General features: G+C 41.9%; 1 protein-coding gene across 4 annotated transcripts in view; it reads right to left on the minus strand.

Annotated features, from left to right (window-relative positions):
• Positions 1–21,848, minus strand: part of HERC2 (HECT and RLD domain containing E3 ubiquitin protein ligase 2) — a 149,276-nt gene that overhangs the window by 98,277 nt on the left and 29,151 nt on the right. For 3 of the 4 annotated variants that reach the window (XM_075590570.1, XM_075590566.1, XM_075590567.1), the window contains 8 exons: positions 20,638–20,857; positions 17,312–17,412; positions 15,036–15,189; positions 13,739–13,849; positions 6,681–6,852; positions 5,214–5,387; positions 3,199–3,387; positions 348–499 (listed from right to left, as the gene is read on the minus strand). In XM_075590570.1, coding sequence (XP_075446685.1) covers positions 348–499; positions 3,199–3,387; positions 5,214–5,387; positions 6,681–6,852; positions 13,739–13,849; positions 15,036–15,189; positions 17,312–17,412; positions 20,638–20,857 — 1,273 coding nt within the window. The remainder of the gene's footprint in view (positions 1–347; positions 500–3,198; positions 3,388–5,213; positions 5,388–6,680; positions 6,853–13,738; positions 13,850–15,035; positions 15,190–17,311; positions 17,413–20,637; positions 20,858–21,848) is intronic. The other variant, XM_075590569.1, reaches the window with a different exon arrangement.

Genomic DNA, 21,848 nt, shown 5'->3' on the forward strand with positions numbered 1-21,848 from the left:
TTTACCTTGAAAACGTATATATGAAATTGCATGCGGTGTCATTTTTATACACCAATAAAAAAAACATTTGCTTCCTCCCGGGTGTCATCTTTCACGCCAGTTAGGAAGGAATGAGAGCGGTGGAGGCATCTTTTTAAGGGGGCAGATATGAGCCGCAAACAATCAGAAAACACCCAGGGAGGAGAGAAGGAAGACACTGGGTAGGAAGCCAGGGGAGTACATATGTTTCCAGTGTTCGCCTACTGCAACGCTTCACCTTTACAGCACACTTCCCAATTACTAGGCATAAGTGGCTTTACCTTTTCAACGCCTTAAAAAGACAGCATGAAGAATTTAGGTAAACTTACACAGTGTCACCATGGCCCAATCTTCCACCATCACCACAGCCCCAGGAAAACAATTCTCCAGTGGCTGATAAGGCCAGGTAATGCTGCCCATCAGAGTGAGCAGCAATCTTCACAATGTTCCAGGAAGCAAGACCCTGCACCACCTGTGGTCCCTGTGAAGGGGAAAGGGAAAACACATTGAACTACAAACAGCTGCATTGCACGTTTGCTTTATTTCTCTATACAGTACAATATGGGGTCCTTTTGCTATTTTTGTGCCATGTGTACACTTTTTTAGCCTTTAAATTCCGTTAAAAAGATTACACCAAAACCTAAAATTAATATGGGTTTAGTACCCAAAGACCTTTATCTGAAAAGATTAAGGCAAGACATTATTTCTGAAAAGATCCCTTGCAGTTTGAATGGGAAACCGCTCAGTGCTGTCGGGAGAGAGACCGCAGGTGTTGCCATGTGGACTAGTGCAGGCTCTGTCCTGTGTACAGCAGCAACCTAAACAGAATTTGTTTATCTTATTTGACCTGGGGGACATTGGTTAAACAATATGGCCACCGGGATCAGGACCTGCTCCAGCAGCCAATAGAAAAGCTGTGTCAGCTTTCTATGGGTGACCACTGTAGCCCCATGTGATATTTGTAGTTTTCGTTTGCATCAAAACCAGAAGAAGAAAAAGGAAAAAAAAGAAGAAAAAAAAAGAAATAAATAAAGAACACAAATCCCTGCAACCAGCAGAACCACCAGGGTACTCCCCCTGTACACGCTAGAATATAAACATTTCGGATAACCAGAAACAGATAGGAAAAAAAATACAAATACATTCTGATAAATTGGTCACTTGGCTTTAAAGGGTATTCACATGGGGCTCACTTACAAAATAAGTCACATTGGGGGCTGGGGGGGTAGATTGGCAGAGATGTGAGAAACTGCGCCCTTAATGGATAAACTGAATATAAGAACCGTTTGTCTCAAGCTGAAAGGGTACGATGTTACTTCAGATATTTGCCTCTCTTTTAGTCCCATTATGGCAGCAAAAACAAATCAATAAATGAGTGGGTTAACACTTCCTGTCTTGCGGATAAGTCAAGAAGAAAACTGTGTTGGGGATATATAAACTCCTCTTCACACCAGTTTCAGATATATTTCAAAGACTGCTTAAGTTCTAAAGTTAATACAGTATAGACATATACAATACTCATATAGCCACTATTTACATCATAAAATAACTTGGGGAGGGTATATGCTGCCACGATGGGACTAAAGGAAAGGAAAATATTGTAACATTTTACCCTTTCCTCTGCATCCCACATGGCAGTAGGAGAAAACTGATGGGATTTCCCAAAGCTTACTAAACTAGGGAGGAGAGGGGGGGGACTCAATTATATATTTAATAATTTCTTGAAGGACTTTGCGTTCGAACCGAGCCTGTGCACAGGCCGGAACGTCCATTTTATAGCGTTCAACAAAAAAGTGGAAATCGAAGATCAGTTCGCCTCCTTAACTATTTGCTCTGCAGAAGCAGCTCATGTCTGTCCAGGAGATAGCTATGGATCTAGTTCCATGAGCCCCAAGGGCTGCTGGTACTGGTAGCTCTGAAGTCTGATAGATCTGGATAACCTTAATGCATCGAGAGGTGGGACTACTAAAGGCTGCCAACCCTTTATGGGGACCTCCACAAAAAAAATGATAATCGGTCTACATTTTGTAAGGATTTGGTACGCTCAAGGTACATTTATATGACCCCAGCGCGACAGCTAAAAAAAACAATGGAATTTTCTTTTGGTTTAGAGGATTAGGACAGAATGATTGTACTATTATCTATTGGTTTAGGTGAAATTATACCATCTTCGACCTAAACTCTGGAACAGGCCTCAAACGTGGCTCTGATGCGGTAAGGAGGTACCTTTGCCTACGGAGGTTTGAGATTTATAGTCAAGGGCTTCTCGGAAAACACCCCATAAAATGGAAGAGACAGCAAACTGGTTTTAGACGTAACATCAGCTGCCCACGATTTGAGCCATAGCGCTCTTTTGGCCACAACGGGGGGGACTGATGAAAGAGCTTGAAGTTCGCCTATTCTTCTAGCTGAAGAAACGGCAACTAGAAATACAGCTTTCATGGTGAGAAATGGCAAATGGATGTCCTGCAAAGGTTCAAACAATCCAGTAGACAAGTCTTCGAGCACTAGAGTCTCATGCTATAATGAAGAGGACAGATACGAGAAATTGCCTCAACAAATCCAATTTATCAAAAAGAGATACAATCACCTATATATACTATATTCCTTGTGGCAAGTTATGGTACCATACAGAGTTAGAGGCTTTACGCTGTAGAGTTTTAAAGGCGATTACTGTGTAGTAAAGTAATAAATGAGGGAGACCGAATCGATGGTGTGATACCTACTCCTTCCATATGTGTATCCCTGAAGAACCAAGTGAGGTTCAAGAGCTTTATAACGTATTAATTATCTGTAAGTCAAATAAAAGGTATCATCTTCCTCGTTTATTACACAGAAGAACCAACACAGCCAACCACCCTTCTTTCTCACATTAGTATATGTTGATAAGTGGCTATATTGTCACCAGGGTTGGGGGTGGAGGGTAATTGGATAACTATTACCTCTGAGGGATGCATGTAAAAACTTGATAAACTATTCCTTTCCGGAGATTAATGGGTAGATCCATAGACGTATCCAGTTAAGTAAACAAATGTTTATTTTCTCACGAGCATCCGTATCAAACTTTCATGGACGCACCCAGGAAAAATAGTCATGGGTAGTTCAGGAAAATCAAAGTGTGGGGGTTTTTTTGCTTCGTTTTTAAACATTACCACAAAATGGCATGGACAGGCGTCTTACCAGTGTATTATTGCTGTAGGCTTGAGTATATACTTTCCCGTTTCTGGACAATGATAGAAAACACTTCTCTGCGCAAGCAATCTGTGTAACTCCCAGATTAGCAAGTGCTTCACATTGAAGCGCGCCGCTCAGATTCGCATAATATTTCCATCCTAATAAACCCCAGCTTATCACTTCCTGTAGAGATCCCTGGAGGAAAAAAAGAATACTGCTGCTTTAGGGCATTGGCGGTATAGTGCTGGGCTCTAGATCCCACATATTCACGAAGACACAAACCAACCCTCAGCCGTCAAACAGCAACCAATATCAGTCATCAACATCTACGTTTCTATTTTTAGATGCAGTTTACACTGAAGTACCAAGTAGTACGTTTGAAGAAAGACATTAAATGTGATGCTCAAAAAAGGAACAAATGTCAAATCTTTGCAAGACATTAAAAAATGAAAACAAATTTGTAGTGCACAACCCAGCTAACTGGGAGAATAGTATGGTCTGATTACATTCTCTGAAAATTATGTGTTTTATTTGTACCAGTAGCTTCATAAGAAATTAGAAATACATAAAATTCAACGAAGTGTGCCCTGCTTTAGGAAGCCTCAACTCCCAATTTTTTTTTTTTGTTGTAACTCAAATTTTATTTGGTTTGTTTGATGTCTTAACATTCAAAACACATTGTCTGGTACTTTCAAAGTTGACCAATCAATTCCTTAAAGGCAATATAGAAGAAAGGACAGACATCTAACATGTAAACTAACATGCACATGGACAAACTATACAAGGGATAAGACGGTGGGAAGACACCATAGGGGGGGATGGATGCAGGCTGGATACTTCTGCACACTCCTGTGGCCAATGTCTTTTCACTTCTTTATCTCTTGGTCTTGTCCCTGTCTCTTGGGGGGCCTCTCCTTATATTTTGTAACTGACCCTTGGAGTCCTTCTCCCCCGTTACTCAATCCGATGTCATGAGAACGCACTTATGTTTATCATAGTAAGACTCTGGTATCATTCACCCCTGGGATATCTGTCTGTACCAGCCATGGTTACCAGACTTTTAGAAATGTTTCGCCAGTGTCGTTAACTAAACTTGTTAACTTTTCCATCTGACAAACCAAATTCTGTTTCTAATCTTTGGGATAGTTGGAATCTCTGTCTGCTTCCATAATGCTGCAATCTCGCACATCGCTGCTATTGCAAAGTGTGCAACCAGTTTGTGTTCAATTTTGGCTAGTCCCGGCGTGTGTCTATTTAGAAGGAATAGCCAGGGATCTAGGGGAATGGTGAAGTCAAAAGTCCTCTTAGCCAGTCTCTAATTTGTTGCCATAATGTAGCTACCCAGGTGCTGGACCACAGCATATGAAGCAAGTCTGCCGGCTCTCCACATAACTTCCATTCATTTTAATAGGCATGCTAGCGTGCCAAAGGTTAGCAATGCTTAGTGAATATGGGCCTTAGTTTGTAGACAGCCCTGAACAAAGTGAAAAATATTGTACTCCCAAATCCACACAGACTGGCTCATCATTACAAGAATTTAAGCCTGCAGGCACAAGGAATATTGCAGTGGTTGATCTTGGGTCACAAAGCTCAAACCAGGTCTAAGGTCTGCCACAGTAAAACAAATCCAGATGCAACCAGTATCATTGTTCCTAGTTATAACAACATACCCCACTATAAATATCAGCATCAGTTTCCATGGCACAGAGACCAACTACTTCTATATATAAGCTACACCAGTTCACTCTACAGGCAGCCCAAGGTTATCCAACGGAATCCTTCTGGAAGTAGCTTTGGATAGTGAAACCATTGTAAAGGGAGTCCCATGTTAATCAGTGGTGGTGAGCGTTTGATAACGCATTTCGGTGTCAAAAAATGGCCCAAAGGGTTGCATTGGATATGCCATTCGTTGTAAAGTGAAACGTTGGATAGCGAGGACTACCTGTGTACCGTAATGGATAACCCTTTCAGTACCGGGGGCGTGGGGCATACAATGTGTTACATAGATTTGGGTCATATACCTTGTGGGATGTTGGGGAGCTGCACTGAGGAGGCATACACGGAGCAGCCAAACGGTCCAGGTGTGCCATGATAACAACAGCAGTTTGCCTCAGATCGATTGCCAGCTCATTATCCTGTGGCAAGGTCAGGTACCTCAGAAAACTTTCATTTGGGCTCAGTGGGCACGAGAGAATCTGGGACAGGAAAAGGAAAAATGTAATACTTTTTCAAACCAAAATAATACATGGCGGCAGTATTTCCATTTTATATAGATCGTGCAGACATTTAATCAGCTAAAAACGAATGTATATAATACAAGACAAGTACAGAGGAAACCGAATCAAAAAGCATACATAACATGCATATTTCTGTCTTCAACCGCCTTTAATCTCAGTTAAGAATAAAATTAAACAGACAACAGAATGGTGCCTGGAGTAACAGATGCGGTGATCTAATAGTGCTGATGGTAAAGATATGTAAGGTCCTCCTTGCTGAGCCACTATACTAATTTGCTGCAGGAGTGGCCAGAAATATTTTGCAATAATCTTATGTGTAGAGCTTAATATAGGCATCAATCACACAGCAACAGCTGATGAATTTCCAGAGATTAAAGACCACCACGAGTCGTTTTCTACACAGCATACAAATGAATGCAAACATTTTAAAGAGTTGTTGCAAACATTAATTACTATTGGTGCTGGTTTCTTCTAATATAACTTTGTTTAAATGAAACATGCCACAAATGCCGTGCAAATATTATTTGTCATTTATAGAATAATAATAAATAAATAAATGTATGATTCAAACAGCACTCCGGGGATTTAAAGCAGCAGAAAATCCCTGTAACTATTATAGATCACTGTGCCCTGCTGCTTAAAAAATACCAGAGTAGAAAAACAGGACGTTCCAGCAGTGTGTTGTAATGCTAAAATACACCCCCCCCCCCCTAGTACATACTGTCTTGGGTAACATTTCAGATCATAGTGGCCCCCGGGTTGTCATTTTTGTAATTGTGTGGGGTTTTTTTGGTTTTTTTTTACTTTAATGTTGACAGACATCTTTTGAGTCTTTCATTGTCTTCACCCTGTACTAAAGTACCCGGTTGATTTTCTACTTTACTAGCTTTCATTTAAACTTCTTAATACTGTTTGTACTAAAGCCACATGGGTCTGCATATTAGTTACTGTACTAAATAGTAAATGATTTAGCACCATTGTTTCCATGTAGATAAAGCAATAAAATTGATCAATAATGTGTCTAGATGTTCTTCCTTCCAGCCAGTAGGGAAGGGGGGGTTGGGGGAGGAACCTCAGATTTCTTTAAGACAATTTTGCCTTAAATCAACTACCATTCACTGGAACCCATGCAGAGGAAAGCAACGAGGCTACATTGTGATAAAGACATGTGACAAAAGAGCTGTATGGACTAGAGTATGTAGGATCCCCTAATTAATCTGAAATTATCCACCGGAAACACCCATCGGTTACCTGTATTTCTTTCTCCATGTTGTGAATCTCTTTATTGCACACAATGCTCTGAAACCTTTGTAGTAAAGGGAGGAGAGGAGCGCTGGTTCCCTGGGCTGACCTCTCGTTATCAGTTTCCCTCGTTCCATTGTCCCAAAGCTGAAGCAGCAGCATAACAGCAGATAACATTTGGCTAAAAAAAACAAAACATAAAATAGCATGACTTTTCAAAGCACAAATCTGGAATACTACCTCTAAACCAAATTTCAATAAAATACAACATTTTACAGAACAGATTGCCAAACTGTTTAGATAGAACATAAAATTAACAAAGTGTTAGCATGTCGTTTGGTTAAATCGTATTTCAGCACAAGTGGCAATTTAAATGAACGGTTTGTGTATAGAATGAGGTGGATTTTGGCGAATTGATAACTAGCGAGGTAAATAATGTGTGCACAACTTCAGATCCCAAGATCCAGATAATGGGCATTTTCACCAAGTGGTGTTTATTCTACAAGACATCTTGCAGCCAAAGTATTTGAATGGGCTGTGCAGTGTCTTCTGGCGAATCCCTACTTAAAACTTCATGTTGGGACATATTGGGGAAAATGTACCAACAGACTTGTTAACCGCCTCTGAAAAGGTTGTTGAGAAAGAGGGACAAGAAAGAGGTAATGGAGGAGACAAAATAGAAAGGAATTTGGAAATAGATATGCGTCATGGAGATGGACAGGGAGGGGGGGGGGAAGAAAAGTGGGTGTTTCGCAAGAAGGGAGGCACCCATATTAAATACATATCTATATATATATAAATTTGAAAATCTTGTTTTTGAGTTTCTGTAGACCATTTGATTGGTCCGTTGGTCCGCCCACCCTCACACAGCTCTCATTGGCCGGTGTGTCTGCCCCCCCTGTGTCCCGCCCCCCCACGGCTCTCATTGGCCGGTGCTCTAGCCCACTATTACATTCACACACCACACCGCATACCCGCAGCCTCACACACTCCACGCCTTTGAGCCCGCTCACCCTCCCCCGGCACTCACCCTCTTCCCCAGCGCTCTCCCTCTCCCCCGGCCCTCTCCCCCGGCGCTCTCACCCTTCCCCGGCACTCTCTCCCACAGACCGCTCCCACTAATCGCCCCCTCCCCCCGAGCACGCTCTCTCCAGCTCTCACCTCACACAGGCCCACAGGCCGCTCCCCCAGCTCACCATTCCCGAGCGCGCTCCTCCGGCCCTCTCCCCCGGCGCTCTCACCCTTCTCCGGCGCTCTCCCTCTCCCCCGGCGCTCTTCCTCTGTCCTCACCTCCCACAGACCGCTCCCACTACCCCCTCCCCCCCAGAGCACGCTCTCCGGCTCTCACCTCACACAGGCCCACAGGCCGCTCCCCCAGCTCACCATCCCAGAGAGCGCTCCTCCGGCTCTCTCAGTCGGGAGCTGTACGGGCCGGCGGCCCACACCACCTCCTCACCGGAGCGTCTCAGCTCCGCCTCGCCGGGGGGTAATGGACACCGCCGAGGAACCCGAGGTGGAGGAGGAGGTTGGTACCTGGAGGAAGAGGAGGAGGCCGGTACCTGGAGGAAGAGGAGGAGCGCGGCCGGGTGCGAGGTGAGGAAACGCATGGGAAGGGATCTTTCACACGTCCCTGCCATTCATGCAACACCCCAGCCCTGCCCTTCACCCACCACCCCCCGGCTCTGCCCTTCACCTCCCCCCCCTCCCCGGCCCTGCCCTTCACCCCCCCCCCCCGGCCTTGCCCGTCACCCCCCCCCCACCCTCCCTGCCCTTCACCCCTCATCCCTGCCCTTCACCCCTCCCTGCCCTTCACCCCTCCCTGCCCCTTGCCCCCCCGCCCTTCCACGCCCCTTGCCCCCCACGCCTTTCCACTCCATTGTGCCCCGCCCTTCCACGCCCCTGCAAGCCCAGGCAACGCCGGGTATATCAGCTAGTAATACTTCTAAATGCTAAATTCAGTTGAGTAGAAAGGCAGGAACAGATAAGATAACTATAGCAAAGACTGGTGAAAATTTAACTTAAATTCATGCTTTCTAATGCAAGAAGCCGGACAGAAAATGGGGGGAGCTTTAATTAATAGCTGAAACACGGTGGGATGGAACTCATGACTGGGCAGTTAATTTAGAGGGTCATTGCCCTATTCGGAGGGATCGAGCAAATAGAAGAGGAGTCGGAGTATGTTTATATGTTAAACTGGATCTAAAGCCTATTATAAGGAAAGATGTTAATGAAGGGAACAATGAAAATGTAGACTTTGTGGATACAAATTAGCAATGAACATAAAAGTACAAAGAAAAGTTTTGTATGGATATGCTAGAAACCACCAAATATCGGAGATTGAGGAAGACAAACTACTTTTGCAAATTGAGAAGGCAGCAAAACTAGGTTTTCATAATGAGTGAATTTGAATTATCCAGACAGACGGGAACAATGAGATTAACATTACAGGGAAAGGAAACAGGTTTTTGGGGGTGCTAATTACATAACCCAAATTATTGAGGAACCAACCAGGAGAGGGGAGTTACTGGATTTGGTAATATCAAACAATCCAAAAGCACTAAATATTCCAGTCAGGGAACAATTGGTAAACCGTGATCTCTTGGTTTTTTTTTTGGTTTTTTTAAATAATAATTTTAAATATTATACAGGTTTAACAAAGACTTTATTCCTCAATTTATTCAAATCTGCCTTTCTAAAGCGTAATTTACAAGAAATAAATTGGGATTACATTTTTGCAAGAAAGAATGAAAAATGGGCAGTCTTCTAAACATTGTTAGATAAGTGTATACCCTTGGGTAATAAATATAAAAGATACAAGTCTAAACCAATGTGGCTAAATAAACAGGGGAGGCAATGGAAAGGAAGCCACAGCCTTTTAGATTCTTAAAGTCATAAGGGAAAGAGGCATCATATTAAAAGTATAAGGAATGTAACAAAAGCTGCAAAACGGCCAACAGATTAGCAAAAATTGTAAAACAAAAGAAAAAATAATAAAGTAAGATGAAGCCTAAAATGTCCATCAAGTACTGTAATAGGAAAAATATATATATTAGAAAAGAGAATATAGAACTCTTTTAGAGCAAGATGGGTAGACAAATTGGAGATAAGGAAAAAGCACAGGTGTTCAATACACTATAAACCAAGGAATATATTGCAAAAATATTGCAACAAGAGGAAGCCACAACCTCTATATTAAGAAACAATTGGTTAACTGAGAAAGAAGTGCATAGGCGGATTCATAAAATTCAAGTAACTAAAGCACCTGGCCCAATGGCATGCACCCAGTGGTTCTTAAGGAGATAAGTTTCATATTAGCCAATCCGTTAGATATTCAATATATTCAAGGACTCCATTTCCACAGACTCTGTACCACAAGATTGGCGTAAGGCAGATGTGGTGCCTATATTTAAAAAAAGGGAGCTAGATCACAACCGGGGAATTAGACCTGAAAGCCTGACATCAATAGTGAAGCGACTAGGAGGTTTAGTACGGATCATATTCAGGAATACCTAATGGATAATACAATCATTAGTGTTAGTGAGCATGGATTTATGAAGGATAGGTCGTGCCAAACTAACCTTATTAGTTTCTTTGAGGAGGTAAGGTGGAATTTAGACCAGGGTGATGCAGTTCTTAGATTTTGCAAAGGCTTTTGAAACGGTTCGTGTACAAAATAAAATAAAAAGATTTGTACCTGGATTGAAGACTAGTTGAAGTATAGACAGAGTTTTCATAAATTGAACCTTTTTAGGTTGCGTTAAAGATGTAAGTGGCGTACCATAAGGATTGCTACTGGGGCCCCTGCTTTTTAATTTGCTTATTAATGACCTTGAGGTTGGCATAGAGGGCAACGTTTCAATCTTTGATGATGACACCAAATTATGGAAGGTAGTAAAATTAGACCAGGATGCAATATCTATTCAGAAGAACGTGGATAGACTGGAAACTTGGGCAAGTAAATGGCAGATGAGGTTTAATACAGATAAATGTAAGATTATGGTAAACAAGAATAAACAGGTGATTTACTTTATGGGGACAAATTAGGTCAACCCTTGATGGAGAAGGATTTAGGAGTGCTTGTAGACAGCAGGCTTAGCAATAGTGCTCAATGTCAAGCAAATAAAATCTTATCTTACATTAAACGGCGTACGGATGGAAAGGAAGTATGTATAATTATGCCACTGTATAAAGCATTAGTAAGAGAAAACATTGAACATGGAGTACAGTTTTAAGCATCACTCCATTAAAAAAAAAAAAAAACATTATGGAACTAGAAAAAGTGCAGAGAAGAGCCACAAAATAAATAATAGGAATAGAAAAATCCGATTTATGCGAGGCTAGCTAAATTACATTTGTTTACATTAAAAAAAAACACAAGGGGATATAATAACTGTATACACAAATATATTCTGCGTCAAGCTTTCAAAATAACTTCATCCCAAGGCTTGGAGGAAAAGATTATTTACAGTAAGGGCGGTTAAAATGTGGTTGGAAATCTTTTTAGAAAGGAAAGGTATACAGAGCTATACAACATAAGTAAATATGGAAAGGATGTTGATCGAGGAAGAAATCTCATTGCCATTATTTGGTATAAATGACCCCTTATATGGGGTGATGTTTCAGCACATATTTCACTGGGGTTTTTTGTTTGCCTTCCTCTGGATCAAAATACACTGTGCTCATTTGTATGCCATTACCCAGAATCCCTGGCTGCAGTGGAAGCCCTGTTTGCCCAGCGATAATGGGGAAAGACAGAATTCCAGACCAGTCAGAGATAAAAATGAACCACAAGTGGTATTTTTATTTACTGATCAAAGTACTGTAATTACAAAGATAAGCGAAGCAACTGTCTAAATTTAACATAGGTTGAACACGATGGACATAGGTCTTTTTTCAACATCGTCTACTATGCAACTATGAAACAATTCACATGGATTAAATCAAATCAGTGTACTTCACATTTAACAGCACTTCTTTGTAGACCTCTAGTCTGAGAAAGGTCTGTTAAAGGAACAAAAATGTGAGACCTTCACGCTCTAATAAAGTCACGTTTTTGGATTTGAGTACTCTGGACATACCCTTTATTTTATTTAGAACAATTGGGCGTTTATCATCTATGACATAGCATAACCAAGTGAATGTAACATATTTGACATAGCGTATATGTTGAAATGCCTTTCCTTTAAATTATACATTTGCTTATTTTGTATTTTTTAAACAAATTGCGTAAGTCTGGATTTAAAAAAATTCATGATTTATGCTTTATCCCTTAACCAACTTCACTTTGGATCTATTTTGTTAACATAACGAAACAGAGAAATCAGGTTAAAAATATATAATCTATATGGCTGCAAGGTGTCATGGTGATATCATGATATTCAGTATTTGAATCAGCCTGGCACTTCCAAGGTTAATGTTGATTACAAATGGTCATGCATTTTTTATTACAAAATGCATGCATTTTTCTATAGCAGGACTAACCGCTCGCTGTCCATGCCTAGTTGTGTGTGCTGATCTGGTTTTAGTTAAAGTTACTAGATATGAATATCCTGGGCTTGACAGCAATTCGCAAGCACAAAAAATAGATATTTGCCACAGTTGCAATGATACGAATCAAATGATGCCAAACATCACAAAAAGCACACAGTGCGAAACATGTAGAGATCACGTTGTGTTGTTGTACGCTATTGGTGGAGGACCATAACGGCAAGGAGAGTCTTCAGGCATGGAGGACAGAGAAAGGCTCCGGACCCCACATTTTCACCAGCCGCATCCATTTCTCCTGGTGCTGGTTCTCACCATTTTGTTTTATCATCACATTGTAAGTCATTTCACTTGTACTGTGCACTGTTGGAATATCATGTAGAGAGAACATTGAGGGACATTCACCACTCAATAAGCCAGTGCTGCAGGGCTTTGTTTAAAAACCACATTGACTAATAAAGAATGCTGCTGTGTCCAGGTGGACAGGGTGTGGAGGAACAATATGAAATGAACCCTATTATGTATGTGGTATAGCAGTGATTGTCTAGGGATGTCAGGGGGAAGCCCGTGGACCCACCCAGACCCCTTTAATCACGCATAGTGTAACCCACAACGCCTGGGGAACGCCACAATGAAGGAACAAATGAGGAATAAATGACTCACATATGTCTTTAAATCCGTCTGATCTGCGGCGTGCTCCAAGCTGTATGGTAGAAATAGCTAGGGAGGCACCCCCCGCAACTCTAACGCGTTTCAGCTGCAACGGGCCTTTCTGAGAAAGGCCCGTTGCGGCTGAAACACGTTAGAGTTGCGGGGGGTACCTCCCTCTCTCTCTTGTTTTAACTTCCATGTTATAATAAAGAAGATTTTTTCACAGCACAGTCCAGCCTTGTTCACTTGCTGAGCGGCCGTGACCGCTGTCTTTCCTCCCCGGTGAGGTTATTTTGCCTGGAATATCATGTAGTCCTACACTGGACATGTTCAATACATATACACTTCTGTGGTATATAAATTCTGTTTATCCTTTTGATTTTAAGAACCTGTCTGCATTTTATGCTCTATGTTCTTGTAATAATATTGTTCTGCAAGCCAAATATTTTTTCTATAATAAAGCTAAACTTTACCCAGTAATCCCTTGGGCTCTGATTTGAGCTTTTTAACGCTTTATAGAGAGCAATTTACATTTTCGGACACATTTTGCTATAACAGATGTGTGTTAGGTGCATAATTTTCAAGGTAAACAGGGACTATAAAACTCTTGAAATTACAGATTTTTTATTTATTTGATGCTGGCAGTGGATTAAAAATATTGTGACGGATTGAGGGTAGATATTATTTATTCCAGCGACCTGTGTGCAGGTGAAAGGAAGTCGGCTAGTTAACCGTGTGTATTAGCCCTTGTCACATATACAAGTCACGTGCTCACAAGGGGGTTATTCGTGACAAATGATACAGATTTAGGGGAGATATTATTCATTTGAGGGACCATGCGTGCAGAAAAGTGAATCAGCTAGTGTGCATTAACCCTTGCCACATATGTAAGTCACGTGTGCCGTACGTGACAGTACCGATGACATTCTTACCTTAGGGTGCCCCTCTGCACGGCAAGTTCTAATAAAATTGCAAGCGCCAAATGCTGGTCTTGCAGTGGAATGTTTCCTGCATTTCTGGGACCCGAAGCACCGTGGACATCACTACAGTAAAGAAATCATTATTTTTTTACATGTCCCTGGGCAGACAGTTTACTACTTGAAGCATTTCAGTTATTTTTTGTACAAATAAAATAGTATTAGTATGGGCTTTTGGGGGTTTACTTGGGTTGGCTGCCAGTCCGGTAGTAAATTAATAGCAAGCCGTTCTGAAAACTACACATTCGATAATGGTTTCAAACTTTCAAATAAAAAGGTGGTAGACCCATGAAAAACACCACTTTAACCATGTTAATGTTTGAAGAGGTTGACAGCTTCTGCATTTTAGTGATCAGACCACTAAAATACGTTGCTTTAATGTGTCAAACGCTTCTGCACTGATGAAGACAATTCCCGATTATGCATTTCACAAAATACAGGTTCTGCTGATGGAATGGTGTGTATCAATAAGAAGCTGGTCATTCTGTAGTTGTACAATGCTACCTAAACATGGACATAACTACTGTGGTTTTAACAATTACAGAAACTACTAGAAAAAATTAAGTATACACTACAGGGCGTAAATGGGTAAAAATGTTGTCTCTGCTTGGGATATCTTGCACTTCTGATCAAAGGGAATGAGACTTTTAAAAAAAGGAAGAAAAAAAAACTTTTTATAGCCGTTTAATGTCACTCACATTACATTCAACAAAAAGCATCTAAATAAAAACAGGGGGGAAAAAGTTACAATACATGGGCAAACCCACACATTCAATAAACTTTTCCCTTGCCCTTCTCAAAGAAAAAAGTACCTGCAGAGCCTAAATCTATTGGACAGTACAAAAGTTAAATAAAACCACTGTCAATCATGATTATCTTACAGAGAGAAAATTCCCACCTTTAACAAAATGTAGACGACTTCTTTGGAAAAAAATTAATTCAAACAGATGATCTGTGAAATATTTAAAGCAACTGTCACAAAAGGAGCAGATTTCTTCTCTCTAATTGTGATCCAAGCCAGACTAGGTTTACTATGACTGAAATCCTCACACACTGCATTCACATTCGCATATTCAGTGATTTCTGAGCACTTCTAGTGGCTTTGTTTTAAAGCAAAACACATTGACCCTTGTTTAACAGGATGTCACAGTCAAGCAATGAGTGGTTAATTTATGGTTGTTTTCTGTAGCACATTAAAGCTGCAATAAAATGGAGAGAAAAAAGAAAAAAAAAACCACACAGGACAACTCACCCTGTAACAGACCTTAAAAATCTGGTAGCCCTCTCCACGACTTCTAGCCAAACAGACGATACTGTGCCCTCATCAAATAGTGTGGCCTCTGGAAGTGCTCGCAGTGCATCAAGAGATTCTTGTAATAGTTCACTACAAAGGTCTGCATCCTCACCTGGACAAACAGAGCAGCGACAGTTAAAAAGGAGAAACATGCAGGTATCTCACACAAAATACATTAAACAGGAGGATTTCACATCTGTTGTGCAGTTATAGTGGAGTGCACATTATGAGCCCTTGTAGCGGATGTGTTACAACTGCTTCCATGCACCTTCTAAAGAAAAAAAAACATGCGTCTTCAAATAGTATGAGAAGTAAGAGATGTGCACAGCTCTCAGCTACCACGGTGGTGTAGAAGTGCCTGTTAGAGCGCGTTCTGGTGGTGTAATCTGAAAAGAGCAATCACCCCCTATTGTAACACACACAGCTTGGTGCGGTGTACCAAGTATTCTCCAGGTGAGCCAGGCTTGGCAAGGGCTGCATTACTCTGGCTCCACATTTGCTTCTCAGCCAGGCCAGACCTACATTTCAGCTTAGCCAAAAGGCCACGATGCGTACAAGCGATGCAAACATGAAACACACTTGCCCTATTGCCAAGTATCTGCGAGCGCAGGTTCAATCCGCAAGGACGAGACAAAGTGTGACAAAAAGAGGCCCAGGGACCAGTATAATAAAGGTTAAGCCTGGTCCCTGGCCCCCCCTTCCCTGGGGATCATCTGGTCACCAGACCCATGAGCAACCCGGTTTTAATGTATTGTGTAGCCCCTTTCATACCCTGTAACTGATTCTTTTAATCTGGGGTGTGAAAATGTATGGCCAGTATAAAAATGTATTTGGTTCAATAATAAAGCAGCGTCAAAAAATGTCTGGACATGCAGGGCTGAGAAAATGGCTGCAGCTGGGACTGGAGGGGGAGGTGAGCTGCAGGAGACAAAAGGAGAAAGTGTCATGATTGGTCAGTGAGCAGCATCCACGCTGTGATTGGTCGCAATGCTTTCCTATTGAAGCGGGAAAGCTAGGAAAGGGGAACACGATCAGCGCTCCACAGCTCATTCTGATCCTGATGTGCAGACGTGTGTTTAGAGGCTGACAAAGAAACCTGAAAACGAGGACGAGAACCTTTCACATTTCAAATGTCTTTGTGCTACGAGACTGTAGCTGTGCCGGAGAAGCAGAGAGCAGGACTTTTCAGCAGCACTTCTGAAAGTGCTCTGCCATGAATTGTACCAGAGAGGTCTGCAAAGTCTCTACCCTCACACAGAGTGGAAGCAACCCCTGGGTAAGTCTTGGATGTAGCACTCTGCACCTAGCCAGCTAGGATTCACCCCATATGCCCATTCTTTAGGGAGTATAGCACAATTTGTGTTTGTGCTATGCTTCATGGCTGCAGCTGGAATACAAATTGCTTATTTAACTGCTTTGTCCTGTCTGGTGCTTTGATCCCTGGGTTAAGTTCTGGTCACCCGTGAGAGAGGGGTCTATGTATCAAAGTAAATTTGGTGCAAAAATTGGGGCATTTTCTTCTACGTCCTTTGCTCCAATTTTGCACCAGTCTGCGATTTGCGAAACATCAGCAGGAGTAGGGGAAGCGTTACATGGTGCACACGTTATGAGATATGTACATTCAGGGTCTGTGCGCCATTCTTCTTGTTTTTTATTTGCCCCCTAAAAATATCTTCATATAGTAAGTTGCCCAACATACTGCATCAGATAAGGAACTGTTACATCCCACAACTCCGTATTAACGTAAAGATACACTGCTGTTTCTGGGAGCATAGGCTGATGCTGAAGGTCTTCAGTGAAGAAAATCGACATAGAGGTGCTCCAAAAACTCATACTCTGTGTGGTCCATATGAGGTGGGGACTGCTCCGGTGCAACACGCCCAAGTTTAGGATTACTTTAAATACTGCCACGTGCTTCCTCCACATCTCTGGTTGCCACTCTGAGATCTAGATCTGTGCATATAATGTGCGCAGTGCTTTACGTGTTAAATGTGCTGTGTGCCCAGGTGCCAACTTGGGCCCAGGCTTCATCCCTGTACTTTATCTGAGCCAAAACCACACATCCCTTTTCCCCTTTGCATGTTTCCCTCGCCTCAATCCAAACAGCATTGAGACGAGTGCGTAACCAAACATTGTTTTGCAGTATTGGTGCTCAGTTGAATTACTTTATCGGTTGTATGAGCTGGAAAACCCCTCTTGCAAGGAATTGAAGACTTTGAAATCTGGGTCCTTACCTGACCTCCACGCTCTGCGCAGGAATGCAAATGCAAAGGAAAGTGCTGTTCTTGAGCCAACTCTGGCGAGGCCTTCCACCCCTTGGCCAATAGGACGGGCGCTGTGAAGATGAAAAGATATGCTCAAAAATCTGCTCATACTGCAAGCATGAGAAACATTATGTGATGGGATGGGGTAACCAGGCTGAATCATAAAGGTTAAGCCCTCTGGTTACCCCTGAAACAGTGGGGTTCCCCTGTAGCTAAAAAAAGCACCATAAGCCAGGGACAATACATGTTGAAAATAAAGTGACCCCTGCTTTTTTCTGTTTTCATGTTCCCTTGGCCCTAGTACGGAGATTTCTTGTGTGTCAGTTTTAGGGGGGGATACAGTATTTGGGTAGAAATACAATTATTTTGTTTGCAGGAGTTCGGGGGCCGGAGTTACCGGTGGTCCTTTAATTCTCCACGGCGAGCAGGCATGATTTGCCGGTACGTGGTGTGAATTACCCCGGGGCAACCCCAGACTCCTGGAGTTTGAGCCCATATATCCCAAATCCATTTCCCTTATGAGCATACGGGTCCCCAATGTGAATACTTTAATAAAGTGTACTTAATGTTTTATAATCTCACAATCCCGGGGGAGCATGTATGAAGAGAGAGACAACAACACAAAGTTCTAAGTGTAGGTGTATTGTAATGATGGGCAAATGACAGGCCTGTAACTTGGCTCTATGTTCTGCCTACGCACAAGATGCAAGTGGTTTTCAGGCACATATCACAATGCTGTGGCAATCTGTAGTCTGTATGTAAGGAAAAATGTATCTCCCAGTAGTATCTGGCAAGATGCACCTCAATAGTGAGAGACAGATCGCTCCATAGCACAGATCAATCGAGTATAAAATATTTATCAAGAATGATGAAGCCGTGATTTAATTGGTCGAAACGCGTAGAGTGGGAGGACCCCTCTCTCATTGAGCACGAACACTGGACCGAGTACGTAGGAGACGCGCCGCCGACTACCAGCCCACCACAAAAGCCGAAAGAGGGACGTCATCCCCGGGGGACGAGAGGACACGAAGCCAGCAGAGAACACCAGCTGGCCGATTACTGACCCTACAATTTCCATCTGAGATCGGACGGACGTCCAATAGAGGCGGGGTGGTGAGCGGTATGATGTGCGGCTTCTCCAGTACACGTTATTGCGATGTGCCTTTTTGTAAGTGCGTTTTTTTTTATACTTTTTTCACATAAATATTTTATACTCAATTGATCTGTGCTATGGAGCGATCTGTCTCTTACTATTGAGGTGCATCTTTCCAGATGCTACTGGGAGATACAGTTTTCCTTACATACAGACTACAGATTGTCACAGCATTGTGACATGTGCCTGAAAACCACTTACATCTTGTGCGTAGGCAGAACATAAAGCCAAGTTACAGGCCTGCCATTTGCCCATCATTACAATACATCTACACTTAGAACTTTGTGTGATCTCCTTATACATGCTCAATTTCCCTTTTCTGGCACTTCAGTTTTTGATAACATTGGCCGCTGTGAGCAATATACCTGATCACCCCCTGGAAAACAAGCAGGTGCCTGTGTTGTAACTGGTACATCATAAGGTCCTATGGCATGCCAGCCCATGCTGTGCCAGGTACGTCTTAAGAGACACATCAAAGGTCAACGCCAAAAGGAGACACTTGATTGTACAATTCTTAATTTACAGCATGAAAAATGATTTTCCTTTGATCAACGAACAACATATGTTTTATAAAAAAATACTGTTAAACAAAGTTTTTTAGTTCTATAGTTCAAAGCTCCTTAAAAAGTCGCATTCATAGCATCATCTCCACTTCCATTAAAAAGAACGACCTGGAAATAAGCTGAGGCAAAGAGAACGTGACCAGACCACATTACCCAGAAAAGAACAAAATAAAAAGCTTATGCATAAAAAGAGGAATTTTGAACTTTTTCAGGTTGGGCTAAAGTCGTGAGTGGAGTACCTCAGGAAATCGGTACTGGGACCCCTGCTTTTTAACTTGTTTATTAATGACCTTGAGGTTGGCATTGAGAGCAAAGTCTCCATCTCTGCTGATGATACACAATTTAGTAAGGTAATAGAATCAGAGCAGGATGTAATTTCTCTGCAGAAAGACTTGGAGAGACTGGAAACGTGGGCAGGTAAATGGCAGAAGAGGTTTAATACAGATAAATGTAAGGTTATGCATTTGGGATGCAAGAATAAAAAGGCGACTTAAAAATTAAATGGGGATAAATTGGGGGAATCCTTGATGGAGAAGGATTTAGGAGCGCTTGTAGACAGCAGGCTTAGCAATAGTGCCCAAAGTCATGCAGTAGCTGCAAAGGCAAACAAGATCTTATCTTGCATCAAACAGGCAATGGATGGAAGGGAAGTAAACATAATTATGCCCCTTTATAAAGCCTTAGTAAGACCACACCTTGAATATGGAGTACAATTTTGGACACCAATCCTAAGAAAAGACATTATGGAACGAGAGAGAGTGCAGAGAAGAGTCACCAAATTAATAAAGGGGATGGACAATCTAACTTATGAGGGGAGGCTAGTTAAATTAGATTTATTTACATTAGGAAAGAGGCATATATGAGGGGATATGATAACTATATATAAATATATCAGGGGACAATACAAGGAGCTTTCAAAATAACTGTTCCTCCCAAGGTAAGTACAAAGGACTCCGGGTTATCCCTAAGGCTGCGCTTCTAGTGCCGCCGTCACATGCGCATATAGAAAAAGCGACGGCTTGGTCGCAATCGCTGCACATCAAGCAAATTTGCTTATTCCAGCTACCGCAGCATGACGTCACCGTCGCCGGCACTATAAGCGAAGCGAAGGTTGGAGGAAAGGAGATTTCACCAGCAACAATAGGAAAGGGTTCTTAACAGTAAGGGCAGTTAAAATGTGGAATTCATTACCCATGGAGACTGTGATGGCAGATACAATAGATTTGTTAAAAAAAGGTTGGACATCTTTTTAGATAGGAACGGTATACAGGGATATACCAAATAAGTAAACATGGGAAAAATGTTGATCAATGGAGTAATCCGATTGTCAATTCTTGGAGTCAGGAAGGAATTTATTTTTCCCCTTATGAGATATCATTAGATGATATGTCACTGGGGTTTTTTTGTTTGCCCTCCTCTGGATCAATATACTGTAAGTACGGATATATGATAAAGTATCTGTCGTTTAAATTTAGCATAGGTTGAACTTGGACGAGTGTCTTTTTTTCAACCTCATCAACTATGTAATTATCTAACGATGTATGACCAAATGAACATAGCATTTTCAGGCACGGCTTTACCTTTTCTTTTCAACAGCAGGCAGAGGAAGACTGCTACTTCTCCATTTCACTTTGACGTTTTCCTGAAAAACGGTTCTGTTCAGTGCAATAAAATATCGCTCTAGAATCGCCAGCCTTTGTTTTAGCCTCATCGCAGAAAGCGTGGTTGTTGCAGTCTGTGTTGCCAATACTTGCTGTTCCTTTACAAGCACATAGAGGCACTCCTTCAGCTCGCTCACATCTACAACAAGATAAAGACAGCCATTCATGCTCAGCATAAACATTCAGTAGTAATGAGCTGCCGATAGAGGGTTTCTTAATGGATATTAAAATCGTCGTTTGTTGGAATATCTAAAGAAAACAAATTTAAAAAAAAAAAAAAAAAAAAAAAAAATTAAAGGGGGGGGGGGGAGAAAACGCATACAATTAAATTAGGGTGGCGTAGAGTTGATCTAAACCAATTTTGATTACAAAAGATGTAGTCGTAAGCAGACATGACAAGTACATGGTCGGTTCAGGGCATGTATTACTATTCTAACTTTTTTGCATCACTATTCTTACTAATTTAATTTAATTAAATTAAACAGACAGACTTGGGCAATGAGATTAGCATTACAACAAAAGGAAAGAGGTTTTTGGGGGTGCTTAGAGACAATTACATGAGCCAAATTATTGAGGAAACAACCAGGAGAGGGACAATACTGGATTTGGTAATATCAAACAAACAATGTAGAAGTAATAACAAATATTCAAGTCCTGGAACATTTGGGTAACAGTGATCAGAACATGGTCTCATTCGAAAAAAAATTATCAAAAAAACAGATTACTTCGGTTCAACAAAGACCTTAAACTTTAGAAAAGCAGATTTTAATAAACTGAGGTCTAATCTAGTGTTGTACCAAGTAGTGAGATTTTAAAGAAAACAGGTAACTGGTACCCGGCCAAAATCAATAGTTCTACCCGGCCAAAATCAATAGTTCTACCCGGCCAAAATCAATAGTTCTACCCGGCCAAAATCAATAGTTCTACCCGGCCAAAATCAATAGTTCTACCCGGCCGGGTACCCGGTTTTTCACTTACCTGCAGGGTGGCGGTGACATCTAGGAACAGCAGCAGCAGTCCTGTGGCGGTGGCAGCATCGGAAGAGTCTTCAGCCGGCAGGGCACAGCAGGAATCAATTACACAGCACCGCAGCAGGTAAGCTGTGTGTGTGTGTGAGCCGCCGGGGAACC

The sequence above is a fragment of the Ascaphus truei genome, chromosome 3, assembly GCF_040206685.1.
Source record: "Ascaphus truei isolate aAscTru1 chromosome 3, aAscTru1.hap1, whole genome shotgun sequence".
Lineage (NCBI taxonomy): Eukaryota > Metazoa > Chordata > Amphibia > Anura > Ascaphidae > Ascaphus > Ascaphus truei.